The sequence below is a fragment of the Phodopus roborovskii genome, unplaced genomic scaffold, assembly GCF_943737965.1.
Source record: "Phodopus roborovskii unplaced genomic scaffold, PHOROB, whole genome shotgun sequence".
Lineage (NCBI taxonomy): Eukaryota > Metazoa > Chordata > Mammalia > Rodentia > Cricetidae > Phodopus > Phodopus roborovskii.
The window spans coordinates 2,011,533-2,029,798 of record NW_026126549.1 but is presented as its reverse complement, the minus strand read 5'-3'; the positions used below and the strand labels follow the sequence as shown (position 1 = coordinate 2,029,798).

Below are 18,266 nucleotides of genomic sequence, written 5' to 3'. Positions count from 1 at the left end.
GCCTGATTCTGGGTTCATTCTTTTCTATACTATTTTCTACTGTCATTCACACAACAGCCAGAAAAGTTAGAGAACTAGGGATCTGGTTTCTGGATCCTGCCCTTTCTCTTGTACCATTTCCAGGGGTTCAAAAGAAGTAAGGTATACTTGTAATACAAATCCTGAGCCTCCTCCTACATGTTGTGCTTTGGTAGGTGGGGAACCCTTTGGAAAGAATCCTGTACCCCAAACTATCATTGCCAGAGACAAAAATGATTACTAAGTTAATCAACTGTTAGCATCTAGACCAGTACCTTCCCTACATGATATGAAGGATCCATAAGTACTGGGTCTTAATATGTAATATGAGCTTATGCCACTGTGGTATATGGAATGATTCCAAGAAGTCTACATGTATTTCTTAGAGCTAAGTGTCTAAGTAATGAGTATTAGAAATCCATTTGACATAAAAACATACTGCATGATATATTTACTTCTTAAGTGAAGGTTTAAAAAGAACTTACTTTAAAGAAAAATGATAATAATGACAGTGATATATGTATACCTAAAAGCAAGCAGTAAAGATGACACACAAGAAACATATGTGAGCTAATGTCTCACATACCCCAAGCTGATGCTATACTCAAACCAACTAAAGAATGAGATGGTAGGTGGTATATTCTCACACCAAGATATTCTGTTCCAGTAGCATTATCCTTGTTTGTTTTTATCACCGACATCCACTTTACACCTATATCCGATCCATCAGTCAATCCTGTATGTAATAACCTAAAAACACATGAAGTACCCAGCCACCCCCTGCTATACTTAAAACTAATACCAGAGCCCAAGCCTATAGAATCCATTTCCTGGACTGCTGTACTCATCTCCTAGATATTTCTACCTTTGTCTCCTATAGTCTATTCTTTACCAACCTCCAGGGTCAACTCTTTAAATGACAATCAGCACAGGTCATCCACCTCATCTCATTACAATGCTCTAGGACAGTGGTTCTCACCCTTCTTGATTCTATGTCCCTTTAATACAGTGGTTCTCAACCTTGCTGATGCTCTGCCCATTTAATACACTTCATGTTGTGATGAGCCCCAGCCATAAAATTATTTTGTTGCTATTTCATAACTATAATTTTGCTACTGTTATGAATCTCAATGTAAATATATAATATGTAAGATATTTGACATGACCCACAGGTTGAGAACTCCCTCTCTCAAGGGGCTTGTCTGCTGCTAAGAATACAATTTTTATCTCATGATCTCACTGATCTAGGTCTATCCTACTGCCCCACTATCCTCTGGACTTCCTCCCATCCAGTCCTAATGGTCCCTTTTAATATCCCTAGAAATCCATTTATTCCCTACTTCTTGGAGTATTTGTATGTGGTTGGCCGTTTTGTTGGCAATACTAATCTATCAACTTCTGACATGTATCCTTCGCTTTTTTCTCCAGGTTTCTGCCCACAAGTCACTTCCTAAGAGTCTCTAGCCATCTGACCTAAGTGCCTTTTCCTGATTCTCTGGCCCCTAGTTCATATTTCTTCATGGGACTTGCCTCTACCAGAAAGTATACCCAGATCTAATTATTTACAGTTTGTTGTCAATCTCTCTATAGAGCATAGCCTCCATATTAAACAATGTATACAAATCGTGGTGGCCCATTTAATGTGCACACTTTGTATTTTTTATATATCAGTTAAAATTTTCCCTTGAAAATTTTAAAATAGTACCAGCTTTATGAGGGCCTACTTGTGCTTTTTATTTCAATAAATGTTTTCTGGATGAAGAAAAAAGTACAATTCATATTTGTCCAGCCAGAAGACGAAGAAACAATAGACCAAAGGTTCTCAACACTCAGCACACCCTTAAGGGATGAACAGCTGACTTAATACAATGGAACCTGTGCATGCATTCAAAGAACAAGTCAGGAAGCACACACAGGTGCCATTCATGGCCTGGCCCTGAGGCAACAATCCTGACAATCAAAACTTCCTCTCCACTGACCCTCCTTTCTAGTTTCTGGGGACAAACAGAAAAATGAGCTGAAAGAGAGATATGGTAATGAAAGAAACATAAATAGAAGGAAAAGAAAAATCACTCCCCTGCCTGAAATACACCTCTCAGCTCTCTGTCTAAATCAAGGAATCCCTAGGACAGCTGCAAAAGGAGGTCCAGTTCTCAGTAAGAGTTAGGAGGCCCAGGTAGCATCATGTCAGCTGTTGCAGAGCACAGCTGAGGGTTACACGCCTTCTATTAGATAGAATGTTCCTCTGTAGGGCTTAAAACACCAAACCAGGACAGCAACACTGAAATAACAAGATTTCACTCAATGCCCAGCGTCATCAGGACCATTAACTCCTGCCAGGGGAGCTGTCATCCTGAGAATGGCTTAGCCCACTGGCCTTGATTCCTTCTAGTTAGAGCTGGGGCTTTGTACTGACTTCTGAACCAATAAAATTCCATGAGGACAGAAGTATTTCAAACACAGAGCCAAATGGCTCTGCCTATGGGGACACTGTCTCCTGCCTTTTAAAAACTACATTCTACCCCCAGATGCCCCAGGTACTGCTGGCATTTGTTGTTGTTGTTACCATAAATTTTGAGGCAGCAAAGGTGGAAAAAGAAATGGCATGCAGACTCAAAAGCCTCAGATTTGGTGCCAGCACATACTGGCTGTGTGATGGACAGCCTTCATTTATCTACCTTCCTCACCTTTCAGATGAAGGAATTAGGGAAACTAAATGAGCAATGCCTGTGATGACACTCTAAGGAAGTTGAGAGATGGACACAGACCTAAGAGAATAAGGATGTGACTACTACTAATAATAACAACAGCAAAAAAGCCATACTTAACAATGGGAACTGCTGCCACTAGGCAATGGCTATCTACCCCAATTGTACTTAATTTACCTGGGAAGTCAAGAGGTATGTGCTAAAATCAGTCCCTCCTACAAATAAACTGAGGCCTGGCATTTCCCAAGGTTGCACATTATAGCAATGGCACTGGGATTCTGTGGTATTTCAGAGTTTAAACTCCTATATGTGACTCAACACTATCCCAACTGAAACCTCATAGCCTCTGCTGACCCTTACACATGTGTGGTAAGATGTATAATCTGAAATCTTTGATCAGGGTGGGAAGCAATAACGAGTCACCGCAAGTACGCACCTAGACAAAGCCTCAAATATCTGTAAATGAGGGCAATAAAACTATCTTCCCTTATTCCCTTGTATGGCTCTTATAATGATGATCAACTAATATAGTATATGTCAAACACTTAGCACACTGTCCCATATGTAGTAAGAATTCAATAGACATTAACTATAATAATTGAAAGCCTTGACTTGGTGACAGTAGGGACAATTTTTCAACCTCTAGCTCAAATATCCCTTCCTTCAAGGGTCAAAGAGGTATAGAGGGCCCTATACCATTCTGTCTGTCTGAGGCCCAACCTGGGGTGTCAGGAGGTAGTCCCTACCAGTCCAGGTTGCAGCCTGTTGTCAATACAGAGCCTGTATCACAAGGAAAAGGCGAACATTAGGCCATGGCAAAGTGGCATGCTGGCTGCCTCTGTCAGTCTAAAGCTAAGAATGGATTTCTGAACTGTCTTCCAGGATAAGCAAAAAGGCTTCTGACTGCCTGGGTAAGTTCAAAAATCCCTGTTGGCAAGTTCAAGGAGTCCCACTGCCAACACTGCCCTGGAAGATGGTCTCATCACACACAACAGCTGGGAACATAAGGTAGCTGAAGAGTATTTCCCCCTCTCTCTAGCCTCTACCCATAGCTAATCCACTCTAGAGTTAAGGCATCACTGCTTTACTGAATATAATTCTAGTTAAATGCAGCTACAACAACCATGTCACAGGATTCCTAATAAAAGGCAAAATGCAGAGAGCCAGGACCTGCACAGTCCCTTGCCTGACTCTAACTGAGCCTCAGAAAAACGAAAGGGAATGCCACAGAAACCTGCATGGACCAGGAGGGAAAACAAGGGCCAAGAGGGCACTGAGGGAGCAGGCAGCATGGAGAAGTCTGCCTCAGGCCACCCCTGGCAAGCAGGATGGAAAGCCGGAGGGGAAGGTACACCTCAGCTGATTGCCTCGTGGACCAGTGCACAGGAGGCCAGGCATTGTGCCCATTAATGCTTCCACCCTTCTCAGGTTTAAAAGGGGAAATGTTCTATTTATAAGCTACCCAACAGGGGAGACCTGGCAGCCTTTGGATGGCTCTGATCCCAAAGGGATCATTGTTACCAATGGTTGCCTCCTCCTGCCTCTCTACTGTGGGTGTTCTAACAGTAAAAGGTCGAAGGTGACTGACTGGAAGCAAGGGAGAGGGGGAATCCCTTTCCTGTCCTTTACTATTTTCATGAGAATGTGGACCTTTGATAATAAAGGCTGAAGGGTATAGAAGATTTTTAAAAACAGTGCCCATGCTAACCACTAAGGTTTCCACAGTGATCTTCAAGAATACATCTGTTCTCTGTCTGGTGGATCAAGGGGAGCCAAAGCATAGAGACGTAGAGAATCTAGAATCAGAGGGACAAAACCAGGCAAATGGAGAGATGGAAATGCATCCCTGCTCATCTCTTTTCCTGACCTTCCATCTTGTCTCATAAATCAAGACAAGCTTTAATAAAGCACCATGAAGGATTCTGATTTGATTGACAGCCTAAGGAGTGAGAGCATATACCAGAGGGACATCAGAGAGTAGTTCTACTTGTTCCAGAATATCTATGTGATGCCAGCATAGCACATTAATGGCCTGACCCTGAGAAGTTAGAGACTTCAAAGCATGTGGCCCTGGCACACCCAGCACTGGGCACAGGCACTTGAGGAAGCACTGATGATTCTAATATGGAGATTCGAAGAGAATGAACATGCTGTGATTCCACAGCAGCCAAGACTCTGATAGGTGAGATGCTGGAGATGGCTGATAGAATTTCTTCTAGTCTCACGGGATAGGCTGCATAAGACTACATAGAAAAACAGAGCAAGGAGCCCACATGTCAGGAGCAGCAGGAGCCCAGGACCCTGACTACTGGTTTTCCTTCTTCTCAACTATATACTCTTGGATTCCATTTGCTCAGTTAAAACCTAGATGCATAGGACAACATTTCTGTAAATGGTGGAGGCCATTTGTATGCCACTTACCATTTCCCCTTGCCAAAAACCCATGCCTGTCATTCTAACAGACTAGCTTTAAATTTTTACCACGTAGTAAGTAAAAAATTAACAAGCTACAGTGCATGGGTAAATGTCACCATGGCCTGTTCTGAAAATAAAGCTTTACTAGACAACTGTCCATTCATTCCCATAGTGCCTATGGCTGCTTTTACTCAAGTGCAATAGAGAAACTCAGCAATTCCACAAAAGGAGAGCATGTACTCCCTGCCCCTTCATTGAGAGGCATCACCTCTGTGTTAAATAATGGCGTTTACAAAATCAACAAATGCACCCTACTTATGCCTCCTGTTCATGTCACACTAAGTATTATAAACAGCAATTTAGAAAGTTCCTGTGGCACTAACATTGGTAAGTACAGCTACCATAATCAAATGAAATGCCCACTCCCAGTGGGCTTCAAGACTGATAAAACGGCTACTTCCCTCACTCTTCTTATTGTTCCCTGCAAGAGCAGTTTTGGCAGTCCAGTGGTTTCTTTCTACTTGGCCTTTCCTTGTTCTATTTGTTTGTTGTTCTTTTAGTTTTTTTTTTTTTGACAATGTGTCACTATGTTGCCCAGCCTGGCCAGGAATTCTCCATCCTCCTATTTCAGTTTTGAAGTACATATACCACCACACCCAGTACAAGATTTTTCTTTTCAGTTACACGTTTGGCCAGGTGATAGCAAGAACTAAAAACAAGAGTGATTAGGTAATAACATGTCAGGTGTTGTGTTCAACATTAATCCTCACACTGAGTTTATGAGGCAGGAACATTAATATCTCTATTTCTACAGGAAAGATAATGAAAGCATAAAGGGCCCTGCCATTTCTCTCCAAGGATCAAGGGCCAACATGCTAATCTACACCAGCTACACAGAACCCTGTTTGAAAGCACCACTCAACATGGCCAAATCTATCATAAACAAACCATTTTAGGTTGCTGAAGAGGTGGCTCAGCAGTTAAGAACACTAGCTGCTCTTCCAGAGGACCCGGGTTCGATTCCCAGCACACACACATGGTGGCTCACACCTGTCTGTAACTCTAGTCCCAAGGCCTCTGATGCCCTCTTTTGACCAATGTGGGTAACAGGCATACACATGATGTATAGATTTATGCAGCCAAAACACCCATGCACATAAAATAAAGATAACATTTGAAATATGAAAAAGGGCTGATGTACAAGCATGCATAGGCCTCAAAATAGCAAATGTCTGGAAAGAACTATAAAAGCCAATTAGGACTATTATGGAATATTAAATGATCATCACAGATTTTATGACAACATAATTTTTATGACATGGAAAACTCTCGTACTATTTTAAAAACAGAATGGAAATAAATTTATTCAGCATAATGCTAATAAATAAAAATCCATAGTGATAGTGGTAATATACATATAAGACATCATAAAAAAAGTTCAAAGAATGAAATATCTCTGGACTTACAGATTAGTCTTAGTGTTTTTGAAAACTACTTTGCTATATTTCCTTACTATCCTACAACAAGTTTATATTATTGAATAGCAAGAAAGAAAGTATGCTTTTAAACATGCTACAGAGTAACGTTTGGAGGTTCAATGTCTACACCCTACAAACAATAGACTGTAAGGCCTGATCCCCACGGAGCATTCACCATCTCATCACTGCTGTGCTCGCCGCCACCTCTCCGTGTGAACAACAAACAGAAACTGCCATGGTTCTTCCACATAATTCAAATATGAATGCCTTTCATGGAGTCGTGGATGAAAGCCAATGGCGAGGAAGCAGCGACTAAGAGTTGTGAGTACAGAGCATGTACTACTTGCCCTTCTTTGGGAAAAAAGAGGAGTCTGTGTTGTCTTTGCAGCTTGACTGACTGAACCCAGAGCCTTGCACATGCTACAAAGCACCCTACTCCTGAGAAACAGCCATGCCCAAAAGTTTGCATTTTCTAATCTCTCTAGACTAGATGAAATCCCATCTGAAGCTCATTTTCAAATCCACCAGTCTGGGGTATCTTGTCTACACAGAGGGTACACATGCTGGTGACCACCCCACCCAGAATAGAACTGGGCCATATGTCTATTGCCTCTTGGTGCTCTCAGCCCCCACAGCACATCCTACATTGCCTGAAGGTAGAGATGCTGATTCTAGTTGTAAGTGTTCTTACCCTTTAGTGCTCATGGGCTCAGTGCTACCCACCCTTACGAACTCAGAGAGGTATCCACTGGATGAGCCTGGGCTCCTACAGTTCCATCCAGTAGGAAGTTCAAGCAGGGGTGAAAAGGAAATGTTGAAGGAGAATGGAAAGCAGAATGAACTGCCACCATGATGCTTTGAAAAGCCAGGCAGTCAACACTTAGCTATGCCCTGATGTCCATGAGGAGGCAAGCTTGTAGCAACAAAGACACATCAATTTAAATACAACTTGGTTAGCTTGTTGATTTGGGTTAAGTCTCACATAGAGGGAGATGGTACTATGAACACCAGGTTGAAAAACTGGGTCCTCTCTGTCCCAATCTATCAGCTTTCAGCCTTTAAATATCTAGAGGAAGACTATATTTTTGAAAAATAATAAATAAATAAATAAATAAATAAATAAATAAATAACCTTTGTTGAGGTAAACAGGTAGTGACATTTAATATTTAAAATTTAAATCCTACAAGTCTTACTTTCTCTCACTGGACTGATGTAGCTTCTCTACCATGTTCTTGGCACTTTAATTCCTCCTCATTTGGGAAAAGCACCCAAGGTTTAGAAAAAGCCACTTCTTAATTTCTCCTCCTACCTCTGACCTGAGATGCTTTCAATTCTCAGAGTCTGTGGAGAATAAGCCTCACAACCATAGCCAATGGTCAAACATCAAGGTGGCAAAGGAGTCTGTAGGAGTGCCTGGAGGAACAGATATGGCCTCCTGCAGAGCCCTGCCTTTTGTGAAGGAGGAACCAGAGAATGGATGTTGACACTGGTAAAGGACACCTTCTCAAGAGGAAATTCAGGAAGCAGGAAATCAAGTTTTGCATGAGCTGTAATTCCATTCTCCTTTTCTTTGTCTGCTTGGTCAGAACTGACCACCTGGAGAGCACGGTGCTTCTGGCCTTCTAAGAACAACCAAAGGAACATACTAACACTATACAACCAGTAACAAAAAGAGCAGGCGGTTTTCTGAGTTTAGTATTTCACTGAAAAGTCAACCAAGAACACACAAGACTTAAGGCAGAAAAGAAAAACCGAAATTAAAGGATGTTGGTCTGAATAAATTAAAGGATGTTCAAAGTTCTTGGGAAAGATGACAAAATTAAAGATAAAATTTACATAATCTTAAATGCAAATGAAAATTTTACGTTTGAAGAACTTACTAAACCTATTCTCAAAGAACAAATGTCCACAGGTAACTATGTCAACCCCTAAAAGGACAGTAAAGAGAGAGGGGGAGGGAGGGAAGAGGAAGAGTATGGGAAGAGAGGTAAATCGATATGGGTGTAAGCATCAGAATATGACTCAAAAGACCTTCTTCAAAATACAGTTTGAAGATCAGGAGCCAGAAAGGAAATCAGAGACAATCTTTAAAAGATGTGATATGAATGCATACATCTCCCTACCATGCACAAGACCATAGCTTCAATGCCCAGCATCAAAGGACAACACAAATAGTATCAATAAGTGACAAGATGGGAAAGTGTATTTAAATGTTAGTGGCTCAACTAGCATGTTCAAGACGCTGGCTGAATCACCAGCACCACAAAAATAGGGGAAAAAAAGTCAAAAAATATTAAGGATTACTATCTAGATATAAATAACTTGTCACTAAAGATGAACAAAGGACATGAAGAGGTCATTAAGAAAAAGAGGACAGCCAGAGGACTGTCAGGCAATATGAATAGACAATCAAAACTCTTTGTTTATCAGAGAAAGACATGTGTTTTTGTGTAAATGTATTAGACCAGCAAGAAATCACAAGGCTGAGTAATAGTGAGCATGGACAAAAATGGAGACAGGTGCATTCAGAGCTGATAGGTCTGCAGACAGACCACTGTGGAGGGCAGCATCAGATCACTTAACTAAGTCTATCATGGACTGGCAAGTGAAAGAGAAAATATAAACCCAGAACAGCATCGCATGTGGTCACATTAAAGACATGTTTATGTGATGATAAGGACTCAATGAGCAGCTGAGGAGACAAGAGCACATATCTATAAGAACAGATACACCTTAGAGTACATGGCAGTCAGTGGCACCATCTGAGACACAGGTAATGATGTAGATGACACCTAACACATGCAGAAGTGACAAAACAGATCAGAACAAGGCATGGAGCCATTTGTATAATTGAAGAACGCAGGTAGATAGAAGGTACATTACAAGAAGTGTGCTTTAAAAGTGCAGACTGGAATAGTGGTCTAAGGGGGAACAGAAGAAGACAGGGAGGAAAAGAAAATAACAAATTAGTAAGTCAAATGAAAGGATGGTTTAAGGAACTCGTGATGATAATGAGCCAGAACAGGGAAGTGAGATGAAGGCTCCCTACCTGAACAGAATACATAGACTATAAAATAAAAAGTGCCTGCAAAGAAATGTGCATGGTTTGCCTGTGGCCATCCTCTCTTTGGCAAGTGAGCAATCTGAAATGACAGCGCCCAACAAATGCCATTTGCCAATCTGTTTTATACCCACAGTCACCGTATGCCTTGAGAGAAACTTCACAGGCAAATTCACAAATTCAGACAAGTCCACAAAAGAATCTGCCCCCTTTAGAACAAATAGGCTCCATGATAACAGTTTTGTATTTAAACTTCCACCAAAATCTTTGAGAAAACAAAATACTACATGTCTCGTATTTACATGCTAACATTTAGAATTTGGTCAGAAAAGCAATAGCAGATTCTTAAATTCCTATCAGATTGACTCATTGCCTTTAAGAGAATTTAAACTGGGGCATTAAAAAGAAAAAAGTATAAAGATCAACATCTTTATCAACAGTGCTACCTGTTTCAGATAAGCCCAGTGAAGATGATGAAAAGACATAGCTTTAAGGTATGGACTGGAGCCAAGTTGTAGGATCTGCCTTGCATGTCCAAGGCCCTAAGTTCAATTCCTAAATAAGAGGGAGGTTTAAAAAAAATGGCATGATATAGCCAGGTGGTGGTGGCACCTGCCTTTAATCCCAGCACTCAGGAGGCTGAGTGAGTTCCAGGACAGTCTGGGTTATATAGAGAAACCCTGTCTTGGGGGAAAAAAAAGAAGGAGGAGGAAGATGAATCTATTTCTATAAAATATTTTAACAGTAGACAACGCAGCTTACATAAAAACACACTGAATGTCCCCTGGGAAGCCATTCTCCACCTTGATTTAGTATTTGATGATCAATGTAGCTTAAGACATCTTTCTATCAAACACCTAGATAAGTTCTATGACATTTTATTTTGTTCTACTGCCCACTTATATTAAAAATTCAATTAATGATCTAGTGCAGGTACCAAATCATTAAGATCTCCCATGCACCCCTTTGTCCTTCTTCTCACATACTTGAGAGTGTGGTGTGTTTACATGTATGTACATTTGCATGTGTGAGACCATATATGTTTGTACATGCATGAAGAAGCCCAATGTTGTTACGAGGAATCTTTCTGGATCATTCTTTTACCTTATCCTTTGAGGCATAAAATCCTCAGCTTTCCAACTAACCTAGTCTCACTAGCCAGCTTGCTCAGGGACCCTTTGTTTCCACCTTCCAGGGCTAGAATAACACATGGGCATACCCATCAACATGTCTGTTGGCTCGAAGGATCTGAACTCCAGTCCTCTTGCTTGTACAAGCGCTTTGACTACTGAGCCATTGCCACAGCCCTCCCGTCTCAGTTCCCCACCCTGTTGCTACGATAAAATACTCCGGGATCAGAGCCGCTTAAGGAATGAAGTTTTATTTGGCTCATAGCTTTGGGTCATAGTTCAGCACTGTGGGAAAGTCAAGGCACCATAAACTTGAAGGAGCTAGTCACATTGCATTCACTGTCAGGAGCAGAGGGCAAGGGATTAGTACATCCATGGTATTCTCAGCCCCTTCTCATTCAGTTCAAGGCCAAGTCCACAAAATGGTGCTGTCAAACTCACAGGGTATCTCCCTGATCTCAATTAATCCAATGACACTGTACTCACAGGCTAAGCTAACCTAGACATTCCGAAGGCTTCCTGCCCAGGCGAGCCTACATGTTCTGAAACCTGAAACTAGCCACCATGCCGCCCCTGCTCTTGTTAAAGGTTTCATACTACTCTGTAATTTCCTCAGTCTGATAGATTCTTATACTCTCTGTTGCATTTTAAACATCTTTATACTTTAGAAAACACTGTTGAGTCGAAAGATTCTAAAAAATGATGGGATTGACCAACCAATGACTAGTCCAGTTTGAGACCCATACTACGAGAGGGAGCCCATTTTTAACACTGCCTGGAGGGTTAGGATAAAAGCAAACATGACTAGTTAAAAAAAAAAAAAAAGTCAATGAAATGATTCCTAATGTGATTCTACTCTACTTGTAGATCATTGCCTAGCCCAGTTGTCATCAGAAAGGCTCCACCCAGCAACTGATGGGAACAGATGCAGACCCACAGCCCAACATGAGGCTGACCTCTGAAAATCCTGTGGAAGAGGGGGAAGAAGGAAAATGGGAGCCAGGGGGGAGGAAGGACACAAGAAAACCCACAGAATCCAGGGACTCACTGAGACTGAACCACCAACCAGAGAGCTTATATGGGACAGACATAGGCCCTCTGCACATAAATTACAGTTGCATAGCTTGGTCTTCTCGTGGAACTCCAAACAGTGGGAGCCGGAGCTGCCTCTAACTCGGTTACATGCTTTTGGGACTCTACTCCTCATACTGGTCTGCCTCATCCAGCCCTAATAGGAGAGGAGGTGCCAAGTCTTACTGCGACTTCATAAACCATGAATGGCTGATATACATGGAAGGCCTGCACTTTTCTGGAGAGAAAGGAAAAGGAATGGATGGGATGGGAGGCTGGGGAAGGAACTGGGAGGAGAGGATGAAGGGAAACTGTCACTGGGCTATGAAAATAATAAATTTTAAAAGTAATAACAAAAAAAAATCCTATTGAATCTAAGGAAAACCACTTTTTGAAGGCTTCCATTCATACACCTAAAATGCTTGCAAACCAGCAGAACTGACCAGTATATCCACCAATAAAATCATTTCAAACAGACTGACTTCAAGTTGTTGTTGACATTTAAATAGAGGGGCAGGATCATAGGTCAACAGGTGAGCACGTGACAGAGAGCTCTGTATGTACTACATCTCCACAGCTCATGAGGTCTCTTAGCATCTTTACTAAGAAGCACTATGTCCCTGCCTGGGCCCAGGCATGGGAAACCGTTCCTTCAGCCTTCTGGGTATCCACACTTTCTGTCCTTGGTGGCTTCCCTAATTTTCACCTGAGTAGCTTTCCTGCACCCATTTCATACAATAGTCTAGAAACTATCAAAGTGTGTTCTTTTCCCTTGGTGGGCCTAAGCTATACTCACTGGATGGTCCCTTTCCTGGGAATCTGACTCTTCAGGAGTGTGGGGCAAGGAGAGATTTGTATTCTATGAAGAGCATCCAGAAAAATGCTTTCTTGTTGGCTCCTGCATTCCTGGAGCTGCTCTGCCTGCCAGCCTGTGCCTTCATCTGCTCCATCACTAAGTTACACTACATCCTTCCATGATTCTTCACTGGAAACTGTAAGTTTTGCTCGCAAATCCTTCACTCATTAACCTCTGATACTGTGAACTCTGATACTGTCTACTTAAACTAGAGGGGTGACACTACTTTGTTTCAAACAAAGGAAAACAAAACCTGGTTTTCCTGACATAAAAGTTTTGTTAACTGTGGCCATTACAAGTCACATAATATTTTATCTGTATCTTCTTGCAAGGGCTGAAGATACAGCTCAGTTGGTAGTGTGCCTGTTTCTCAAACCCCAGCACTGCATAAACAGGTGCACTGGGTACACCTGTTATCTCAGCATTCAGGAGGAAGGCAGGTGGCTCAGAAGTTCATCTTTGGCTGGGTGTTTGAGGCCAGGTTGGGCTTAAAGACCCTGTTCTTTGGCTGCTGTTGTTTTAATCTTTTGACAAAGTCTTTATTTCAGAAAGGAAAAAAAAGAGAAGAATCTGTTTCATAATGGCTAATGGCTTTCAATCCATAAAAGCGAAAGGCTCACCCTTCCGTCTACCCAGAGAAGTGCTGCTCTGCCCCACTGACCCTGGCATTACTGTAGTGCATGGCAGGGCCACCTCTCAATTTTTTCCAAGTGGATTTTCCAGAGCAAAGCTGAGGCCAGCATCAGGGTTTCCTTTGTACTCCTGTGGCACCCTGGCAGGAATTTGCTTTATGTCTTATGCACCAAGGAGATAATCAGGTTGAAGCACTTGCCCAGCAGGGGTTTCCTTTTAATCCCATTGCCTCTGCAGTTACAAGTGCCCTTGTAACTGCACAGTGCTGGCCTGCAGCAGGGAAAGTGCTGCTTTCACAGAGGCTGCCCAGGGGCCCTTCCACCAAAAAACACCATCTCCTCCCCTCCCCAGCCTTCCCTCTCAAAGAGCCACAAAGGAAATAGAATTAGCAAGCGCCCTCCACCTTTGCTATTGCCATTTCAGGGCTAGCAGGCAGTGCCCGAAGCTTCCTGGCAGCACTGGACTCTTGGTTTGCTGAGTATTGAACAACTTGTAAGTGGTGACTGTGGCTACCATCTTAATAGGACCTGTGGCTATGTGAGATCATGTGAATCCCTATAAGAGTACCATGGAAAGCGCTAAGAGTTATTTAAATGCAAGAGTTCCCTACAGTCCTGCTAATCTTGCTCAGGAAATAATGCTCTGAAGTGAGGCTAACCTAACATGCCCAGGGCACCTCCTGGTGGCTCAACCCTGACATGGCAAGTCTCAAAGCCTCCCCTCCTACTCCCCCCCTCCCCCGCTCTGACTATATAAAAATGACCCAAACATGATACTTACTCCCTTCATTCTGGCTGTCTTTGTTTGAGTTGTAGACCTGGAAAACAGAAATACAAATTTACTTTGTGTGCATTTTACTCCAGTCTAAAGATTCACTGTAGAAAACCCCAAGGTTTTGCAAGGCAATTTCTGGCCCCTCATAAGAACCCCCTAACTAAGCACTTATTCTCCAGCATGCACTTAGCTGTTCTCAAATGAGCACGGATCAGAACCATCTGTGGAACTGTGCAGGGCTTGTGCGTGGGGAGGGGAGTGTCCATCTTCTCTTTTTTTAAAATGGCAAACAAATTGATTTGTATATATTTAAAGTGAGTTTCAAGTCATTAACCATAAACTGTACCCCAGAAATGTCCAAAGCATTTCACAAGAACTATCTCCATCTGCATAAAAACCCTGCTTGACAAGAGCAGTTGCTACCACTGTTGTACAGCTGGGAAAATGTGAGGCCTCCAAAGGTGAAATGAGGTTTCACAGCTAGTTAAAGGCAAGGTGTGGGCAAAGATACATTACAGCCTGTTGAGTGCTATCCCTGGGGATGAGACCAGCCCCCCTTTACTCTATATGTAGATTTGAATACACTGAGAATATATCACATTTCCAACAGAGCTCCGAACACAGTTGATAGAAAAATCATAAAAGTGGACGGAGATAAAAAGGAAAGTTTCTCATTAAAGCAGACAATGACATGCGGCAAGCTATTCCGTAAAGGTCAAGAGAATAAACAGGTTAGGCTTTGAATGCCAAGAGGCAAAAATCATTGTTACACTGGTACTTAAATATTGGGTGAGAAAAGAAGGTTTCACGAAATTAAAAATTTGCCAGGGTGGGGGGAGTGGGGAATCTAATCAGTAGAATCAATATTCTTTGCCCGTGCTGCAAAGCAAGGCTGGCACTCTGCTTCCCTGGGATGCAGTGATACATCTCTATTACTTGTCAACTGCAAAGATTGTTATATAAATACCACACATGACACATTGTTCACACAAAAGTAAAGGGTAGGTTGGTTTTGCTTACTGGCCAGACAGCTATTCCTGAAGTGCTGTTGCTATTAGGAGACATACAGTGAAAAATACAGGAAATGGAAACAATCGCGGGGCCAAATCCTCCTCTGTAGGTATGGGAGGGCATGGGGTTATGCCAGCTGTCATAACTTGAATGTCTACTTATCTATTCAACCATCCTCAGGGATTCTGATGGCCACTCTCATCTGAGAAATGTTATTTAACCCCTAAAAGAACCAAGACAAGCATTTCTGAAAACTTAGCATTGAAAGCCGCCCCCAACCCTAAATGAGTTTTTCACTAAGACATGTAGATGACAATGGCTGGTCAAGAGTTGGGCAATGGGTTCCACTTGAACAGAGATGGCCTTACTTCTATGGGTATTTATGGCTCTATGTAAAGAAGTTGCCCAAGAATGTCTTGGGATTATCAAACCCCAAACCCAAGAGATTACCCGACTTTTTTATTATACTTATCACGTATATTATTATATTTATTCTCAAAAGAAGACTGGAGCCACAGAACTATAACAAAGATCTAAGGGCAAGTATAAAAGGAACTTCAGACCTTATGAAGGATGCTCTGATACCTAAATCACCATCCATGCACACACTTAAAAGTCCCAGAGACAAAAGATGGTTTCAGCCTGGACTTCATTGGACTAGATTGTCATTTCTTCATCTCAGAAATGGAGGTGATAATAGCTGTTTGACATACTTCTCCTCAGCTGCTGCGAGCACCCAGTAAGATTGTGTCAAGAGGAATAAACTGAAACAGCACAAGACAAATGAGGGTGCTTTGGTCTGTTTCTGGCACCAAGATTAGCTCATCCTTCACAGAATTTGAGGGGAGAGAGAGAGAGAGAGAGAGAGAGAGAGAGAGAGAGAGAGAGAGAGAGAGAGAGAGAGAGAGAGAGAGAGACCACCACCAAGGCTGTGCTGATTCCAGTCTATAGACTTCTGAGCAGCAGTCCATCACTGGGATAAATGAAGCACCTGGACGGGGTGAGCATTTGCTAATGGATCTCCATGGCATTACTCAAAGGTGACAAAGGGACTTGGAGAACAGCAGAGACTACAGGTAGCCAAATGCCACATCCCTTGGCTTCCATTGGTTTTATTCATGTGGCTACTAAACTGTGGATACTGGCTTTGAAACATTTCTAGTCCTCTTTAATTCCTTTGCTTGGGCTAATAAATATTTATTGAGTACCTGCAACAGCCATGAAGTGACATAGGTGTTGTGGATACAGGGTGGGCAAGAGCTATGAACTATGCTCATGTGGAATTTTCCTATTAGTGAAGAAAACAAATTTACAAATATGATTCCTTCAAATATTGATGAGTACAATAGAGATAAGAAAATGGCACTGAGGGTCTGGTATGGAGAAATAGTACCCTGAGAAAATATTTCCATGAGTTTGAATAATAGGGAGCTCCTTATGAAGGTCTAGGAACTCATATCCAGCAGGTTCTGAGACAGGAAAAAGATCTGCCTGATGGGAGAAGAAGGTCAGTGTGGTTGGCAATCACTGCAGGGAGGGAAGCGTGTGAAATATGGGCAGGGCTATAAGGTACAGCTGGGTCCCTACCAGGGCATTGTTCAGGGAGTGAAACTGGTAATATCCAGAACCAGTAACCCATCACCACTACATTCAATAACCTTGGAAAGCAGAGGAAGGGCAACAAAGGAGGAGACAACACTTTTGGCAAATGTGTTTGTTTCCCCTTCCAGCTCCCCTTGATCACTGCATTTCTCCTATTCAATCCAAACATTCTATCCAAGAGAAACTTGTTAAGATTGTAAATGGCAAAATCCAGAAGGCATAGTGAAACACAGGGCTTTCAGCCCTCCTTAATTAAGAAGGAAATCCTTGCCAAATTACTTTTCTTCCAGGTTTCCTGAGTCTCAGGAGACCCCTGCCTGGAACACCCAAGTACTCTTAGAGCTGGAAAGGTATGATCAATGAGCCAAAGACACCAGAAGCATGAGCTACCCAGTCCTCCAAGGCCAAGCCATTAATCTCTGTCTGGTCTGGGTACATGAGCCAAAGACAATGAGTTTTGAAATAAAGCTAACAAACCACTCCTGCCAGGACTATGTGATCACATCGCCCAACAAGGTAGAGTAGGGCAGGCAGCAACCTCACCATCATAGGGGCCAGATAGAGGCTTGGTAATAAGCACTGCAGAATGGCTTTGCATCCCAAGCACCTACCAAGTGCCACACATGACAGCATCCAATTCTTGAAACATCAAACAAATTAGCTTTAGTGTCACTATCATTGTACAGGAATGGAACCCGAGGCACATAGTGTGTCCAAGGCCATAAAGCAGCTTAGGTTCTCTACAAGGATATTCCAGTGCCCTTTACCAATCCAGGTACAGCAGATGTACATAAGCACCATGCTTCTCCAGTGGTCAGCTCTACGGTTCATACACTAGCAGAAGAAAAGGACCTCAACTGCACTCTTTTAGATGCTCGGCAAGCTCTGCCCCATCCTTCCATCTGTCTCAGTTGCCCACTGACAGCAAACTGAGGCTCACAGGCCAGAACAACTTCCTGAGGTAAGAGATCACTTTGTCTGTGGCTTTTGTCTTGTGACTAGCAGTTATATTAGATATGTGTGCTTTTGGGTGTGCCTCTTAGGAACTCTATCTTCACAGGGGAGAGCCCAACTCAACTAAGGGGAACAAGGGTCATTAGATAAGGCCCGAATCGTGGCTCACAGGGCAGAAAAGGTGCACCTTTTCAACAACACAGGCAAAGCTGAAGTCTGCCCAAGTTGGCCACAGTACTCCAAGACTCAGTGTCTGAACCCTGTGGCACTAGTGACTCTGAGGCAGGCATGCTCTAGCTACTCCTGACTGAACAGCCATTCGAATGAGTATTTATTTTTACACGTTTCTAGAGAATAGAAATGGCATGTGTTTATCTTATCAGGGTCTTCTGTGAGTCATTAGGAGCAATCCCAGAAGATATGATCATTTTCAGCATTCTATAGGCATTGTCTGAGTATGTCCTCACACCGCCCATTGTTCCCAGTGTAAAATGTGAAACTGAGGCTGTAGAGGACTGAAGTTAGTTGCCTGAGGTGAGGAAACCAGAACTGGA

The 18,266-nt window shown here is 42.5% G+C and overlaps 1 protein-coding gene across 4 annotated transcripts in view; it reads right to left on the bottom strand.

Moving 5' to 3' along the window:
- Arhgap26 (Rho GTPase activating protein 26) overlaps window positions 1-18,266 on the bottom strand; it is a 369,188-nt gene that overhangs the window by 153,383 nt on the left and 197,539 nt on the right. For all 4 annotated transcript variants that reach the window (XM_051201017.1, XM_051201020.1, XM_051201018.1 and 1 more), the window contains exon 12: window positions 14,152-14,188. In XM_051201017.1, the coding sequence (XP_051056974.1) occupies window positions 14,152-14,188 (37 nt within the window). The remainder of the gene's footprint in view (window positions 1-14,151; window positions 14,189-18,266) is intronic.